Below are 18,161 nucleotides of genomic sequence, written 5' to 3' on the forward strand. Positions count from 1 at the left end.
TATAAAATATAAGAATATAAATATATAAATGTATATACATGTAAATATTTTCTAAATATATAATTTATGTGTGTGTATTTATATATACATAATAAATATACCCTGTACACATACATATATTATGTAAACAAAACCTTTATTTTGGATGTGATTAATCGTGATTAATCATTTGACAGCCCTAGTTTTTTATGTTGGTTTTAGGGTTGATGTGCACTGCCATACATAGGTTAGGGTCAGTAAGATTTTTGTGAAAGAAACTGTGTTTATTCAGCAAGGATGCATTAAATTGATCAAAAGTGACGTTTATAATGTCACAAAAGATTTCTTTTTCAAATGAATGCTGCTATTTTGACCTTTCTTCTCATCAAAGAATCGTAAAATAAATGTTTTGTGGTTTCCGTAAAAGTATTAAGCAGCACAACTGTTTTCAACACTGATGATAATAATAGTACGAAATGTTTCTTGAGCAAAGCAGCATATTAGAATGATTTTTGAAGGATCATGTCTCTGAAGACTAGAGTAAATTCAATAATAGTAATAACATTTTAAAGCATTAAAATCAAAAAAGGTTATTTTAAATTGTAATCTTTTTAACTGTTCTTGGTCTATTTTTTTATCCAATGCGCACACACAGACACACACTTAAAAAAAGTCTTACTGACCTCAAACTTCTGAATGGTATGGTATTTCAGAACTTATTTGAAATGTTGTATTATACAAGTGCGACTTGCCATGTTTATGAGGAACTGAGAAAAGTGTGTGAAAAGGCACTACGCTTTCTTTGGAAATGTGTCATAGGGTATTGCTCAAGTGAAAGGTTAGGTGGGTGCCAGGGGCGGATTTCCACTCAGCTTGACGACTTTGTTTAGCTCAGGGTTTGAATGACAGGTGTCCATCATACGGGCACACCAACACTGACCACAGGACCAGTTGTCCTCTTTTTATATTGTTTTGAAGGTATTTTGGCCTCCTCAAAAACAGTTGAATGGCTCAAATATGATCTCAAATAGCTGCTAGTTTTTTGTTTAGGCAGCTAAGAATCAGTATTGTACCAAAGACTGAGAAATGTCTCAGAGAAATGTCACAGTAAGTCTAGTTGAGAACCCTGGGATAAGCAAAAGAATACGAGCCAATAGGTTAGATACACAGTATATGATTATGTATCTTGACGTGAGACTTGCAGTGCAAAGTCCAGTGTATCAAATATTTTCAAATAAAATAATATGCACAAAACCTTGTTTTTAATGTAAATTGTGCTTGTTTTTAATCTTGAATATATGTTCTCTAATAGCTATTGTATGTGCTTGTTCATGATTCTTGCTAACAGTGTGTTTCTCACCATCTGTCTTTGTCTGTTTGGAGTCAGTCTAAGCCAGTCACAGTACTAACTGCGTTTCTCTGTGAATACACACCATTGTGGTATCAAGGAAAGGAGTGACTGAATTTATAGCGCTTCCTCCCCCTCTTCTCTCTGTGCAGTGAAATATAGTGCAAAGTGAAACATTACGTTCAGGCAGGAATGAGACCCACATAAAGAAGTGACTTGTGTGAAGTCTGAGATTTGAGTTTTCTTTAGTGTTCTCCAGGTCTTTTGACCTACAAGAAAGTAATAATGTTTTTCTTGTGTATGTTGTTAGACCAGCTGTGACTGAGAAGGAATGCATTTCTTTGACTTTCCGTGATAAACTTGTATTTTTAGTGCTTTAATGCTTCGGGCAAAGACACCTAAAGTGTTGATTAGAATGATAGAAATATTCTTTGTATTTCTTCATCAGTTTTTCCATTACAAATTAACACGAATAACACGATTAACAATATGAGTAAATGTCATTTTTATTTTATTTTTCATTTTTGTTTCAAAATACCATAGATATTACATACATATTTATAATGTAGTGTAATGTAGTAAGATGTGTAATGTAGCAAGTTAATTTTAGTTTTTAATTAAAACATTTTTTAGTTCATTTTTAATTTGTTCTTTCAGTAGCTTAGTTTTAACAGAGTTCTGTAGTCACTGTGTGACTGTTAGATAGTGTTACCTAGTTTAGTTTTCCAATATATGTCATTTTTATTTCAGTTTTAGTTTTTTTATGGCTGCTGAAGTTAAAACATAATAATACTGTTAACATTTAAATTATTTTTTAGGGCTCGATATCTCAAATCTACTGACATTTTCATGTGTAATGATGGCAGGCTACAAAAAAACAAACTCTTTATTTATTTATTAAGTTAAGTTTATTAGTTTTATTTTTCATTTCTATTCATAATCATTTATTTTTGTTTTAGTTATTATATGGTCATGCTTTTTATTACTGTATTTTACTTGAGTTTTTTCAAACACACTTTTATTTAATGAAAATGTTGTAGTTAAGTTTTTGTGTTTTTCAGTAAAGTTTTGGTTAAGAAGCCTTGTGCATGAAACATTTGCACAGCAGCATTAGAAGCACAACGAATGTCTCTTGTCAACTTCTAAGCGGAGAACCTGGCTGGATTTTTTGGCAAATTTGGCCTGTGTCCTGGACTTGCTAGTTGTTGTGTTAGCCATGATTGCCACATCATTTAAATTTGTATTCTTCAGGTTCTTTTACACACAGTTTGATTCAAAATCAACACGCACACACATAAACAAGCGTAAACGCTCACAAGCAGAGTTTGGCAGATTAGTGCAGTCTCAGAGTCTGGTTGTGGCTTTGTCTTGGCTGGTGATCACTCGGTGGAAAGCGCATTAGGATTCTGCTGTTCGCTTCTGCCTCGTTACACTGGAGACATGAATCAGCTGTTTGACGCCCCTCAAACCCGAGAGAACAAAACCAAGCGCGCAAATAAACAGAAGAGACTGACTAACAAAAAACATGAATATTTGAAAGAGAACAACTGGACATCTCTATGGAAAAGCTTCTTGTACAGTAACAGACTTTTCTCTTTGAACTTTTCACCTCTCTTGAATGTTTTGTCTCCGACAGACATTCCCCCAGTTACCGAGGCTGAGGCAACCACCGTCATCCTTGCAGATATTTATTAGGGGATCGTAATGACACTAAACATACAAAACAGCATTAATTACAGCTGGCCTTACAGTGGAAACACTCTTTCGGAAACATATTGCGATACAAGGGTCATTAGTATTCTAGTCGCCCTGTCAAGTTCAACCACCCAACTTCATAATTTAAGTGAAAATCCACATGAGTTTTATCTGATACCTAGTTTTTTCACAGTTATTATCTTAACTTTTTATTCAGACTTTCTAGTCTGAATCTTTCTGATATATATTTTTTGTAACACTTTAGTTTAGGGTAGTGGTTCCCAATCCTGGTCCTGGAGAACCCCCAGCACTACACATTTCAGATGCCTCCCTATTCAAACACACCTGATTCAACTCATCAGCTCATTAGTGAAGACTCCAAGACCTCAGATGTGTGTGTCAGATAAGAGAGACACCAAAAGCGTGCAATGTTAGGGGTTCCACTGGTTTAGGGACCAGTTCTCAAAATTAACTAGTTGCTTATTAGCATACATACAGTGGGTTTAGAAAAGAATCACCCCCCTTTAAAATAATCACATTTTGTTGCTTTGCAACCTGAAATGAAGACAGACACAATTTTTGTTTTATCAAGCTGTATTTACAACCGATAACATCCAAGTGAAAGATATAACACCAACGTGTTAAAAACAAAAAACAAAAACAAATCACTGAGTTTTAAAAAGGATCACCTCCTCCTAAAAAAGACTTGTAATCTCAATCAGGTGTAGATAATCACCTTCTCAATGGAACACAAAGCTATATGACTTAAACTGTGATCAGCTGTGTTCATTTTGATCAGCTCAGCATGAAAAGAGCTTTCCTGGAGCATTTCTGTCCTTGGTAGTGCAACTGAAGCAAACAATCAACTGTGGGTGGCAAGAAACTGTCAAAAGATCTCCGGGATAAATTTAAGGACAGGCACAAGTCAAGAGATGGATAAAAAAAAAAAATCAATGGCTTTATCAATGCCTAGAAGCACAGTGAAGTTTATTATTAAGAAGTGGCATTCCTTCAGTAAAGCATGAAGGTGCTAATGTCCTGTTATGTGTGTGTTTCTCTGCAGCAGGGACTTGTCAGGATGGAAGGAAAAATGAATAGAGCTAAATACCATCAAATTCTTGAGGAAAATCTGCTGAATCTGGCAGAAAGTTTTTCAATGCGAAGAAGGTTTACTTTCCAACAGTGACCCAAAGCACACAGCAAAACTGAGCACACAGTGGTTGAAGGAGAAAAAGGCGAATGTCCTTGACTCCTTGCATGGCCCAGTCAGAGCACAGACTCAAACCCCACTGAAAATCTGTGGAGACTGCAGACTACAATACAAACAGTCACCATCAAATTTACCTGAACTTCTGCAGAGAAGAGTGGGCTAATATTGCAAAGTCTCGATGTGCAAAGTTAGTAGAGACAGAGACAGATCCCAACAGACTAAAGGCTGTAATTAAAGCAAAAGGTGGTTCAACAAAATACTGACACAAGGGAGTGATCCTTTATATACATTCTTTATTTTATTTTTATTTATTTTTCTGACATCTTGGTGTTATATCTTTCACTTGGATGTTATAAGTTGACTGAGTAAATACAGCTGGATAAAACAAAAACTGCCCGTATTCATTTCAGGCTGTAAAGCAACAAAATGTGATTCTTTTAAAGGGTTTGGATTCTTTTCTATACACTGTATTACTAGTATATTAACAATTTACTTATAAAGTACATATTAATGCCTTATTCTGCATGATCACATTTTAGATCCCTTAAACCTACATCATACCTAAACTTAACAACTACCTTATTAACTACTAATAAGCAGAAAATGAGGAGTTTATTGAGGCAAAAGTCATAGTTAAATGGTGAATTGATGCCCAAACTGTATTTTTTGTATCACACCCCTGAAGCAATACGTTTAACTGTCCTAAAAGTAAAAAAAACAGCAGCACATTAAGCAGAAATCATTCATGCACACAAAAATGTATTGGATTTATTATTTTTTTATTGAGTTTTTTAATGCCTTATTACATTTTCTCTATATACTGATGAGTGTTTACATTTTAAATATGCTGATTAATAACTGATGAGTGATTCTTCAAGCATAACAAGGCTCTTTGTAGACTGGACAAAGAGATGTTCAGCCGCACAAGTCCTGATCGCAGCAGTGGACGTTCTCCCCTGGTGTGCAGGACTCCTCACATGTGCGGGACAAAAAATTTGCTGAAAAAAGAAATTCATATTTTAAATACATCATTTATACACACACACACACACACACACACACACACACACACACACACACACACACACACACACACACACACACACAAAAGGTACAAAAGCTGTCACTTTGTTTAGTACCTTATCTAAGGGTATTGCCACAGTAACAGTTTTTGTAAACGACTGACATACACCATAATCTAATGTAGTCAAGGTGGCTCAGCCATATGAAATACTATCTAATATAATATGTAATAATATTTTTCATATTTAATAATATTTTTAGGTTACTTTACATTTTTAACCATGTATATGTGGCCTGCCATTTTTTTAAAACTATACCAATAATATGCCTCTGTATCTGTGTCTTAACAAGCCTGACTTATTTTACAGAGGTGTAAAGCTGAAGTTTTGCATAACAGTCAAGTGACAGGATGAGGACATGTCTCAGCACGTACCGGTGGCCTCTGTCTTGCAGAAGTTGGCAGATGGGGGGCATTCGGTTCTGACCTTGCAGTCGTCGCCCTCACAGGTGAAGCACTGGAGGGAGTGCACTGTACAGAGAACGAGAGACAAACCACCACAAACAAATCATGAGCTACTGTGAGATATACATGCTTACTGTTGACATTTTCTAACTTTTTCAGTACAATTGTGTTTAGCACAGTCATTACAGGCAACAATTCAATTCTTATTTCTCTCCTCATAGAACTGAATTCCAATCCAATCACAATAAGGTACAAATCTCAGACAGGCCTAAGCGGTACCTGATATTCAGCAGTTATAGATGGTTAACTCACCGGTAGTGCTGCACACAAGCATCAGAACAAGAACGCAGACCAGAGCCTTCATGGTTTCAGCTTTAGCAAACAGCTTTTGAAGCAACAATACAGAGCTTGTTAGTGAGTGTCTGGAAAACTGCAAGAGTGTCTTCGGTTATATAGTCTGCTCGCTAAAATAAAACAGGTTAAAGTATGGCATGATGGGTATGCTGCAGTACAGGTTGGAATTATACCTTGGGGCTAAAGTATTGTCATTGGCTATGAACTACATTAAGTATCTAGTGCCTAAACTCCAATTTTTCATAGATTCAAGTTTTATCACACTTTATTTTAAGGTACAATTCTCACTATTAACAAACCAAGTATGACTTTTGCCTCAATAAACACCTAATTTGCTGCTTATTACTAGTTAGTAAGGTAGTTTTTAAGTTTAGGTATTAGGTAGGAGTAGGAATGTAGGATATGGCCATGCAGAGTATGTGCTTTATAAGTGCTAATAAACAGCCAATATGTTAATAATAGGCATACTAATAAGGAACTATTTAATAGTGAGGATTGGTTGAGTTACCCAAAGTAAGTAAGTATTTTTAATCAAAAGCTGAAAAAATAAATGAGAAACAGCCTTCTACAATAATTAAATAAATAAAATATATAGATGTCCTTTTAGATAAGGACAGATTCAGAACCTGTCAGATGAGGTAGCAGCGAGTACAGTATTTTCCCGGGGCAAAATTACAGTGTATATGAATCTTGAGCCCTGTAGGAAAATGTGACATTCCAAAAAAATAAAAAAATGTGTATGTATATATTTATATATATATATATATATATATATATATATATATATATATATATAGTGGAGATCAAAATTAGAGAGCAGATCGACAAAAGCACGGGCCACCTGTCCCATAGCAGCCCGCACCACCTAACCTCCAGCCCCATGACCCTGTCCAGTTCGTGCCTGTACCTGAGTGGGCAGCGGCTGGACTATATATATATATGAAGTTCCAAAAAAAGATATATGGTTCCAAAATGCAATAAATCCATTTTGATTAATTTGAGTAAAAATGTGTTTTCTTTACCAATGTCAAATAATATGTCAAATGTAAAACACTTTCAAATTCACATGTTCAGTCACTTTGAGAGTAAACCGGTTTGGCTTGCTATGGAACTCAAGGAAAGAATGATGAAAAAGAAATATGTCTATAATTACATTCTTACTTTCCAACTCTTAATGTTGCAAGGAAATATGACGTTGCTCTGTCCTCGCAGTTGTTTTTTTTATATCTTTAAATATGTAAAACATATAAATATTTAAAAGATACTTTAAAAATATTATTATTATTATTATTATTATTATTATTATTATTATTATTATTATTATTATTATTATTTTGGTAACACTATTTTAAGGACCAATTCTCACTATTGGAGGCAAAAGTCATAGTTAATAAGTTTTTGTTTCACACACCTGAAGCAATACAAAAGTTTTTAAATGAAAAAATAGGCAACATATTAAGTGGAAATCATTCATGCAGACAAATATTTACTGAGATTTTTATTGATTTTTTATGTGCCCATACTTACATTTTCTCTATATACTGATGAGTGTTTACATTTAAAATTTGCTGATTAATAAATGATAAATGATTCTTCATGCATAACAAGGCTCTTTGTAGACTGGACAAAGAGATGTTCAGCCGCACAAGTCCTGATCGCAGCAGTGGACGTTCTCCCCTGGTGTGCAGGACAAACAATGTGCTGAAAAATGAAATTCATATTTTAAATACATCCTTTATGTAAGTCTGTAATTTTATGCAAGAAACTCTTATGGGGTCAGAGAATTAAAATATATTGAAATTAAAATGACCTGTCAGATAAGGATGTATTCAGAACCTGTTAGATGAGGTAGCTTTGTTCCACATACTGTAGAAGTACAGTATTTTCCTTGGGCAAAATTCCAATGTCTATGAGTCTTGAGCCCTGCAGGAAAACATGCCGTTTAAACAGTAACAAAAAAAGAAATAAAAAAATGAATGTCTACTGCCGCTTGAGGAGAAAATATTTCCAATCCACACCAGAGATATTTATAATTGCTGTACTGCTTGTACAAATGGCACTTCAATTCAAATATCCCAAATAAAATTTAATTGAAGAGCCTTTTAACTAAGTTAATTAAAACTTTTGTACATGCTCTTATCAATCTTAACTGACAGCAGATTTGGAATAGATCTTTATTATAATGTAGTTATATATATTTATATATTTGCCATCACAGGAATAAATTACATTTTAAAATATAACTGTTTTTATATAACAGTTACTTTAAACTATAATAATAGTTCTCATTTAATGGTACAAATAGTATAATAAATACTACAGTATTTCTCAGTACTATTTACTGTATTTGTGATCAGATTAATGCAGCCTTAGCATTAGAGTGAGCATAAGAGACTTTCAAAAATATTAAAAAATGTTACTGAAGTGGAAATTTTTTTATTTATTAAACAAAAACAACAACAAAACAAACAAACAAAAATAAACAGTATACTTCCTCACATCATATTAGATATAATAATATAATGGTTTCTAAATATGTTTGCTTGTCAAAAATTGTGCACAGTTCCTTATACTAAGGGCTGCCACAATTGACCCACTGACACATCTTGCCCCACTCTTCTCTATGTGAATTTATGCCCCATAATTAACTTCTAATATCTTTGCTACTTTTCCTAACATCCAGCATAGCATTTTCTCACTGGATCTGACCATCCATCCATAACAATCCTGCAGTCTGCTGGTCATCAGTGCTGATGAGCTCATTCCCTACAAATCTGATTGGTGGGTGTGTTGTTTTCTGTCTGGCTGTGGGTCTAGTGCCCCAGTGTCTCTCTGGCCTTGATACACTCCTGTACTACTTTGTAGACTGCTGATGGGGCATGAACCAAACCATTTATCAAAACCATTGTACTTTATATCTTGCACTTCAGCAATATATATATTTATACTTATTTATTTATTAGCAAATTAATTGGCTTGTATAATTAGTTATTATGAATTAATTAGCAAAATGTCTGAACTATACTACCATTCAGTAAAAAAAAAAAAAACATATCTGGCAAGATTTTCAGTAAATATTGATTTAAATTTCTTTGAATTTTCAGATTCATTGTATGACAACTTGGAATATAGCAGACGAGACATACAGTATAGTCTACTTTCATGAGTGTTATTTTAGTATTATGTACAATTATAGTATATATTAATAATTTAAAATAGCTTTTTTCATTTTTTTTAGTTTTAGTAATTTTGTTATTTAATTTTTCTTTTAATTTATTATTTTTGTTTGCTTCTAAATATTACTATTTAGCTTAAATTCATTTTTATTTCAGTTTAAGTGGCTTTATTAAACATTTTTATACATAATTTAAAAATATTTATATTATTTTATTTTATTTTAGCTTTATTTCAATTAATAGCATTAGTTTTAGTTAACAACACTGTCTTGACAATTTACATTGTATGGCCGAGAGTAGCTCAGGCATTTTTCTAAGTATCTTCTTTTGTGTTATAAAGTTAACTGAGTCAAATCTTCTGGTTGAACTTGATTTTTCTGGTAAACAGATATGAATCAGTGGTGCTGAAAAGCATGTGTGCAATGTTCCCAGATCAGCACAAAAGAGAGCGGCAGACTCTTTTTATAACGAAGAATTAGATAATCACCCCAGTGTTCCGTGACATCATTAAAATCCCTCTTGGAACGACAGAAAAACTCTGACCGAGTAGCAGAGGAACTCCAAATTAACTCAGAAAAGGTACAAAGCACCACTTTTTTATGGAGTGAGACAGAACAGTCAAATAGCAGTGCCATTACAGTCTGTCTCTGTGTGTATGTGTTCCAGCAGTGGCATGAATAGGATTTTCTCTGACTGACTGTGTGCACCCCACACCAGAGACACAGACAGAATAGAGTGAAAAGAGGCAGTCAGGAGATTGGGTGGACAAGCACAAACAATTCCGGGCTCACATACACTCCCCCTGGCCTTTGCCCTCCCCGTTGGACCCCCTCTCTCTCCCCCGCCTTCTCTATAAAAACCCAAAGTTATCCCACACTCAATCTCATTTTCCTCTGGTATGGAGCCCCAGCGAGTTTTCTCATCCTACCGAAAGCGTTTTGGGACTTCGGGCGGCTCCCCGTCCATGGGGGTCACCAGCCGCCTCAGCACAGGCCGGCTGTCCCTCCACAGCAGCCCGCGCCACCTCACCTCCAGCCCCATCACCATGTCCACTTCTCGCCTGTCCCTGGGCGGGGAGCGGTTGGACTTCTCTGCGGACTCCCTGCTGAAGGCCCAGTACCGGGAGACGCGCACCAATGAGAAGGTGGAGATGATGGGGCTGAACGACCGCTTCGCCAGCTACATCGAGAAAGTGCGCTTCCTGGAGCAGCAGAACAAAATGCTGGTGGCGGAACTGAACCAGCTGAGGGGAAAGGAGCCCAGCCGTCTGGGGGACATCTACCAGGAGGAGCTGAGGGAGCTCCGCAGGCAGGTGGATGGCCTCAACGCTGGTAAAGCCAGACTGGAGATTGAAAGAGACAACCTGGCCTCAGACCTGGCCACTCTTAAACAGAGGTAAGGACGGATGTGTTATGCCCATTTAAAGTGCCCTCCCAGAGTTTTGAACCAGATGGATATTGAATGCAACTTAATATAATATAATATAATATAATATAATATAATATAATATAATATAATATAATATAATATAATATAATATATATATAATAATAATATTATAATATAATATAATATAATATAATATAATATAATATAAAACATTATTATCTTAAACCATGTTTGTCTAAAATGGGTTTCAGTCTAGGGTTCAGGTACCCCAAGTGTCTGCAGAAAAGATAAAAAACAAAAATACTAAATGTATTTTAACTGTAAGAGTTAAAAATTATATATATATATATATATATATATATATATATATATATATATATATATATATATATATATATATTAAACCAGATATATTTTAGTTTATATTATATGTGTATTTTAGTTTGTTACATAGTATATTATATAATATATAAATAAATATAATATAAAAATAGAATTATATAATAACATAAATATAAATTCATAAACTGAATTTCACCAAATGTGCTATATCTTGCAGATATTTTATGATAGCCTAATAATAATAATAAGGATAGAAAGATTTCCAAAAACATGCATAGAATTTTATTTACATGTATACATAAATGCATAGAATTTTGCAGACAAAAATCTTTTATATTTGTATTTTTCGAAAGAAGAATATACAGAGCTTGAATTAATATAAAAGCAAAGAATTTTTATTTTATTTTTTTTACAGAATGCTATAAACTTTGATCTTCAAGGTAAATTCCGTTGACATTACATTTACATTTCTACAATTGGCAGACAAGTGACTTGCATTGCATTCAAGCCAGTCAGTTCATTTATCTGTTAACTTTCAAAAATGAAAAGGAACACAGTGAGAAACCAAAGCTACTTTGATTTATGGGTGTCATGATGAAAACAACTGGCAACACAAAGCTAGAATCAGTTTAACCAACGTGTAAAAACGTGTAAAACAGCCTAAAAAATGGTGATCTTGTGTATGAGTAGTTGTGCCTAGCTGGGGTCGAGATATCACACATTCCAGCACACACCAAGAACAATGCTAAGAGTAACAGGAGAACAATGTCACAATAAAAGCTCCATAGCCATGTCCAAGAAATGCCATCCATTAACTTGCCCTTAAGAACGGCTCTCATATGGGTAAAGAATCCCTTAAGAAAGGACAACTGCAGTACCTCTAGTATTTTTTCCACATCAGTACAAAACTGCCACAACTACAATGTTACTGTGTGAATTTATAGCACCCCAACTCTGTTTTCAATGAGAGGCTCCCCATTTCTTACTCTCATTTATTCCCATGCTGCTTCTCTTTTCGCTGAATGGTATGGCGCAGGAGGGGCACAATGCCTCAGTACGGCTTGCACAAAGGCTGAACACTCCCAGTGCAGATGTCCTGTTGTTAGAGAAGAACCACATTTTTAATCTAATTCCAAACCTCATACCTTTAAACTCACTAGAATCTGTAGCAACCGGCGTGTTTCCCATACCAGATCATTCAGAGACCAAATTTGATTCAAGATATGAAATGAAAACATTTACAAGAATCTCTACAAACAGAACTGACAGGAAAATTTATATTTTTTAAACAACTATAAACTTTATTTTATATAATGTATATATCACTTGCAATTATCTATTTAATTCCCTGTTAATATCTGATGAAACATCAGTAACATTTATGTGAAATAAAATGAATTCAAAAACCATGGCAACAGAGTCAGTAAACAAAAATAAAAGTTGCATTATGACTAACCTGTGCATCCAAATTCAAAGTGCTTGTTTTTGATGTACATGCATTACTTTTATTTGTATGGGAGTGCATCTACTCCACCCCGTGGGAAAGAGCAGTAGTTGCAGTTAATGATGCATGAGTGATCCACTGAACCCTGTCCAGCCCCCTGCTGCAGGTCACCTCCACTGTGAGCCTTTCATTATAACTGTCAAAACTGATTTATCATAAATAACTATTCAGGATACACTTTGAGGGCTGGGGAAATTCACAGATCATAGAGCATATATTGTGATGTTTAATGCAGATTATGGGGAGTCTATTAGTCAGGACTATAACCATTATGGTAAGAGTCTCTTATGCTACCCATCTTATGGCATCTTATTAATTCTTATGCTTTAAACAAATTCTAATTTTCTGTTGTAATATATTTTAAAATGTAATCCATTCCTCTGATGACAGATTTTCAGCAGTCATTACACCAGTCATCAGTGTCACATGATCCTTTAGAAATTGTGTTATATGTAAACAATTATATAATTTCAAATAATAAAAAAAGTCCCAGTAGGAGACAACAAGTGATTGCCTTTATGAGTTAGTCTTTAGGAACGTTTTAAATGACGGTTTCAAAATTTTTATTTATTTTATTATGACTTCCTAAAAATACTTTCAAGAGGGAAAATAATAAAATACACCATCGGTATCAATGCTTGGCTCTCTGGAGGTCATTTGTGTCCCATATATCTTGAATATGTGGCCTACTATTGGTTGAAGAAAGCCTTTTTTAGATATGTTTTCTTATCTGCCCTCCAGACTTCAAGATGAAACTGCCCTACGGCAAGAAGCAGAAAACAACCTCAACACCTTCAGACAAGTAAGGAACACTCCATTCGTCTCATTCATGTATCATGAATAAGTAAGCAAATTGCTATCACTTTGGATTCCAGGATGTGGATGAAGCGGCTCTGAACCGTGTGCAGCTGGAGAGGAAGATTGATGCTCTTCAGGATGAGATCAATTTCCTGAGGAAGGTCCATGAGGAGGTGTGTTATCTCTCCCACTCTCTCCACACTACCCCCCTCTGTTCACTTTATCCCTGTCTCCTTTGATTTTACTCCAACTGGCATATCTGTCTCAAATCTGTTAATTTAATCAGGCTATTTGTAGCTATATCAGATTCTGACAACTTTATCAGACTCAGTCCTAAAGATCAGATTAGAGCAGACACCATTATATTCACGTGTAAACTTCTCTCACTCTTTCACCCCTCTTCCTTGCTCGGTGTAGGAGATGAGGGAGCTGCAGGAGCAGCTGATGGCCCAACAGGTTCATGTGGATCTGGATGTGTCTAAGCCAGACTTAACCACTGCCCTGAAGGAGATCAGAGCTCAGTTTGAGGCCATGGCCACTTCCAATATGCATGAGACTGAGGAGTGGTATCGCTCAAAGGTTACATGAACATACACACATGCATTCTCTTTATTAGAAGATTTTAAGTGCAAAATTTTATTTGCAATATAATATAATATAATAAAATGAAATTTTGTTTCTACACCATTTTAAATAAGTAAATTATTTATTATTATAATTTATTTCATTAGTTTGCTGATCTGACCGATGCAGCCAACCGTAACGCAGAGGCTCTGAGACAAGCTAAGCAAGAGGCCAATGAGTATCGTCGGCAGATTCAGGGCCTGACCTGTGACCTGGAATCTCTGCGTGGATCAGTAAGTATTTACCAGTCTTTTCACCAAACTTATTCAGAACAACAACAAAGACAAATTCACCCATGACTGCAGAGCACAGTACTCTATAAACCATTTCAAACTTCTCACGTTGTCCTTAAGAACGAGTCTCTGGAGCGTCAGCTGCGAGAGATGGAGGAGCGATTCACCATAGAGACGGTCGGTTACCAGGACACAGTGGCCCGTCTGGAGGATGAGATCCAGATGCTGAAGGAGGAAATGGCCAGACACTTGCAGGAGTACCAGGACCTGCTCAATGTTAAACTGGCTCTGGACATTGAAATTGCCACCTACAGAAAGCTGCTTGAAGGAGAGGAAAGCAGGTGAGGAGAGTAGAGAAATGGCATCAACCACAATAATTGGACGAAACTAATTCAAATATGATTTAATGAATATCTTCCTCCTCTTCTAGAATCACTGTTCCGGTGCAGAACTTCACCAACTTACAATTTAGAGGTGAGTAAATTCTTTATCCATTTGATGATTCCTGCATAAATGAAATGTTATTATTTAATCGTGTGTGTGTGTGTGTTTGTTTTATTAGACACCAGCTTGGACACTAAGCTGACTCCTGAGGCACATGTAAAGAGGAGCATAGTTGTGCGAACTGTTGAGACTCGTGATGGAGAGGTAAACACTAGGAGGCGCTCTTCATCAACCTTAAAAAAAAAAACCTTTTTGACATCCACTTTACATGAATACACACCTACTTCATCATCATTGATGGTAACATTTTTTCCCCCATCAGTCTCACATAAGAATTAAATGATCAATTCTTTCAATTATTTATTGGTTCATTTATTAATTGATTAGTTCATTCTTTCATGCATTGCTTTACAACAGAGTTGCCCAAAATTTGGGGCCAAAAATCAAACTTGAATGAGAACCATGGGCCAAAAGTAAATGCTGCTTTATATCCAACACTACATTATTTTAGCAACACTTTACAATAAGGTCCCATTACTTAACATTAAAGCTAGTTAATAAAATATAAAAATAAAAACTATTCATTGTTAGTTGATGATAGTCCATTAAATAATATTAACAGAACTTTATATTTTAATATTGTGTTTGTAAATGTTAAAATTAACATTAACCAAGATTAATACATGCTTTAGAAGTACTTTTTTGTTAATTCATGTTAACTACTGCAGTTAATGTTTCAATCAAATTCACTTAGATTCTCTAGATTCCATGCAAAAAAAAAAAGTTACAATAAAAAGATCAATTATAATTGAAGATATGCTTCAGTGTCATTTTTTCTTCAATTTTCCCCCACTACTATGGCATGGTGGGCCAAATGAAAGGTCATTAACTGATTTATACTTAAATCTGCCAACTTTAGCCCTGGGCTTCTCTGCATTACAGATTTGTTCATTTATATTTTTTACGTGTGCATTGTTTTCCATTTTTACTGAAATGAACATATGCAATCTCTCTTTTAAAGATCATTAAAGAGTCCACTACGGAGCGGAAGGATCTGCCGTAATCAGTCTCAAACACGGGTTGGATGCAACTGAATAGTTCATCACTAATGCTTCTGGATTCTGTGGTCAAATATGTGATTTGCCAACTTTCCCTGCTCATTCTCTTCTAGTGTCTATAGTTCCTGGGAACTATATTCAGTTATATTAGCCACTATAAGCAATAAGCAACTACGTTTTGATCTCTTTCTTTTCCTGGGATTCTCTTTTTATCTGTTCTTTTGTGTCAAAGAGTCTTTGCATGAAATTAGACTAGTTTTCACTGATTGTGCCATAAAAGTCATGGTTGGACAGATGAAAGTAGAAAGTAGAACAAGATGTAACTAGTGGTCAGAGCGGGTGCACGGGAATATAGTTTCTTTGTCAAGCACAAACTGTTGAGAATAATTTCTGAAATGTATTGTAGTCTTTAAGTACTAGATGAAGAAGAACAGGATTGGAACTGGTAGATTTTGAATCGGAATGGTTAGTGTTAAGGTAAGGCAAAAGGAAACTGTAACTGTAGCAAGATCTTTGTGTGAGTTTTAAAGGGATGATGGATTTTGTCAGCGGTGCTATATGAACATTTTACCCCACATTTTCCCACTTTTGCTGTGTATGCACAATGTTTTTGCACAGTAGCTAACTAAAGCATCTCTTTGGACCCAGGTTAAAATGCTTTAAAATGCTTGTTGACTGCTAATTGACCTGTAGAAAACATAGTAATGGTAAATTTTAATCAACATATACATTATCTTACTGAACTCATTGTTATGTCAACATCTGATATGGTTGTCATATTGATTGTCTTAAGGTACAGTCACATTTACCATTGATCGGCAAAATTTCTGCAAATTCCACTCATTTCTTTAGGAATTTGTGAGGAGTTCCCCATTCAGATTGTGCTTAAGTTTGTAACATGAATGCACTGCGCTGACCAACAAGAAGCTGCTTGGTTTGAAAGTGACTTCAGTGAAACTTCTTCATACTTTATATGCAAACTTTAGTTTGACTAATGTGACCATACCTTTACTAAAAAAATCAATCATATTGCCAGGTAACACTGAACTATGACACTGAACACACTACTGTTGCATATTGAATTGGACATCATTTTAATGTGGTGGCTAATATTGATACTAATAAAAAATAAATTTTATTTGGTAGCATGATAACATTTTAAAAAACAATAAAGCTATTTGCGCTACAAACTATCAATATAATTACTATAAAAATGCGAGACGTCCGATTAGAAGGACAACAACTAAAAGAATAGTAAAGTGCAGTAAACAGTTAAACTTTTTGTGGTACAAACCAGTGTGTTTATGATTACGATAATACATTTAAAATTATATGACCACAAATACCAGACACAATATGAAGCAGCATAACTGACTGTTCAGCAGATGACACATGAAGTCTCGCACATTCAAGTTACAAATGGCCACATCTGCTCTTACGTTAAAAATAAGGTGGATAAAAGAGGACTTCTCAACACAACCACATCCGCATTGCAGCTGACGCATTCTGACTGACTAATAATGACTTCAAACTGAACTAAACAGGAAGTGACAGTGATCTTCTGTCACTTGTGAACATGTCAAGGGGGAAGAAGGTATGTGTGACAGGGTCACTGATGGAGTGCGGATTGCACACTTGGTTAGAGGGGATTGCAGGTGCTGTCTTTGTAAGGGTATGTTGACAGGGCAGTTAAGTTACTAGGTTTGCTCCTGTAGAAGGTTTCTATGCCCTGGATATCAAGATAATGAAGAGCAAGCGTATTGAATTTCAAAGACAAAGAACATTCTCACCCTGATATCTTTTCACAGGTTTACAAAAGTGAAATCTCTCACTCTCAAGTACATAACGACATCTTCTTTGGGGCCCGTGTAAAGTCACATACTCGTCTAGAAAGTTTAGTATCAGATGCTGATACATTAGCCGATCTGAAAGATTTGTCAGACGGATTCCGTGTAAGTTTGTCTGGCCACACTGTTTGTTTTTGCATGTCATTTTTGGGAAACCGTGGAAACGCAATTGTTGGCGCAAATTAAAGTGAAAAACAAAAAAGAAAAATACTATTTGCTATTTTGCTATGTACCTCTTTAGAAGTTAACCACACTATCATTTACTACATTCCAAATTCAGAAATGTAAAAAGGGTCCATTCTCACACTTTCTGTGAAAGTGAATTTTATGGTTCTGACCCCATGTGTATATAGAAAACCCCTTATACTGAGAAATATGGCTTTTCAAAACATGTCCCTAGCGCAATCTGGGAACATTTGTTTGCCAGCTTGGTAGATATCCTCAAAAGCACTGTGCCAACAAATGTCCTAATCAAAACTCATGAAATAAAATGTCATTTCAGAACTTCAAACTTTGAGGTCACTAAAACATTTCACAGCAATGCTAGACATTCACAGAGGTGGGCATTGAGTTCCCAGAACAGGATGATTTATTTGGAGCGAGGAAACTCTGGAACAAGGGCAACTGAGAGGCATTACACGGTGTCCTCACTGATGGACTTTAAAGAAGTGTTA

At 35.3% G+C, this 18,161-nt stretch overlaps 1 protein-coding gene and 1 pseudogene across 1 annotated transcript; both read left to right on the forward strand.

Annotated features, from left to right (window-relative positions):
* LOC122138749 overlaps positions 1–4,495 on the forward strand; it is a 29,591-nt pseudogene extending 25,096 nt beyond the window's left edge.
* A 5,618-nt stretch (positions 4,496–10,113) lies between these two features.
* LOC109063688 (glial fibrillary acidic protein-like) lies at positions 10,114–16,778 on the forward strand. Its single transcript, XM_019080723.2, has 9 exons — positions 10,114–10,643; positions 13,225–13,285; positions 13,359–13,454; positions 13,699–13,860; positions 14,013–14,138; positions 14,259–14,479; positions 14,569–14,612; positions 14,701–14,786; positions 15,604–16,778. The coding sequence occupies exons 1-9, from the start codon at positions 10,147–10,149 to the stop codon at positions 15,643–15,645; spliced, it is 1,335 nt and encodes a 444-aa protein (XP_018936268.2). The 5' UTR covers positions 10,114–10,146; the 3' UTR covers positions 15,646–16,778.
* The last annotated feature ends 1,383 nt before the right edge of the window (positions 16,779–18,161 follow it).

The sequence above is a fragment of the Cyprinus carpio genome, chromosome A3, assembly GCF_018340385.1.
Source record: "Cyprinus carpio isolate SPL01 chromosome A3, ASM1834038v1, whole genome shotgun sequence".
NCBI lineage: Eukaryota > Metazoa > Chordata > Actinopteri > Cypriniformes > Cyprinidae > Cyprinus > Cyprinus carpio.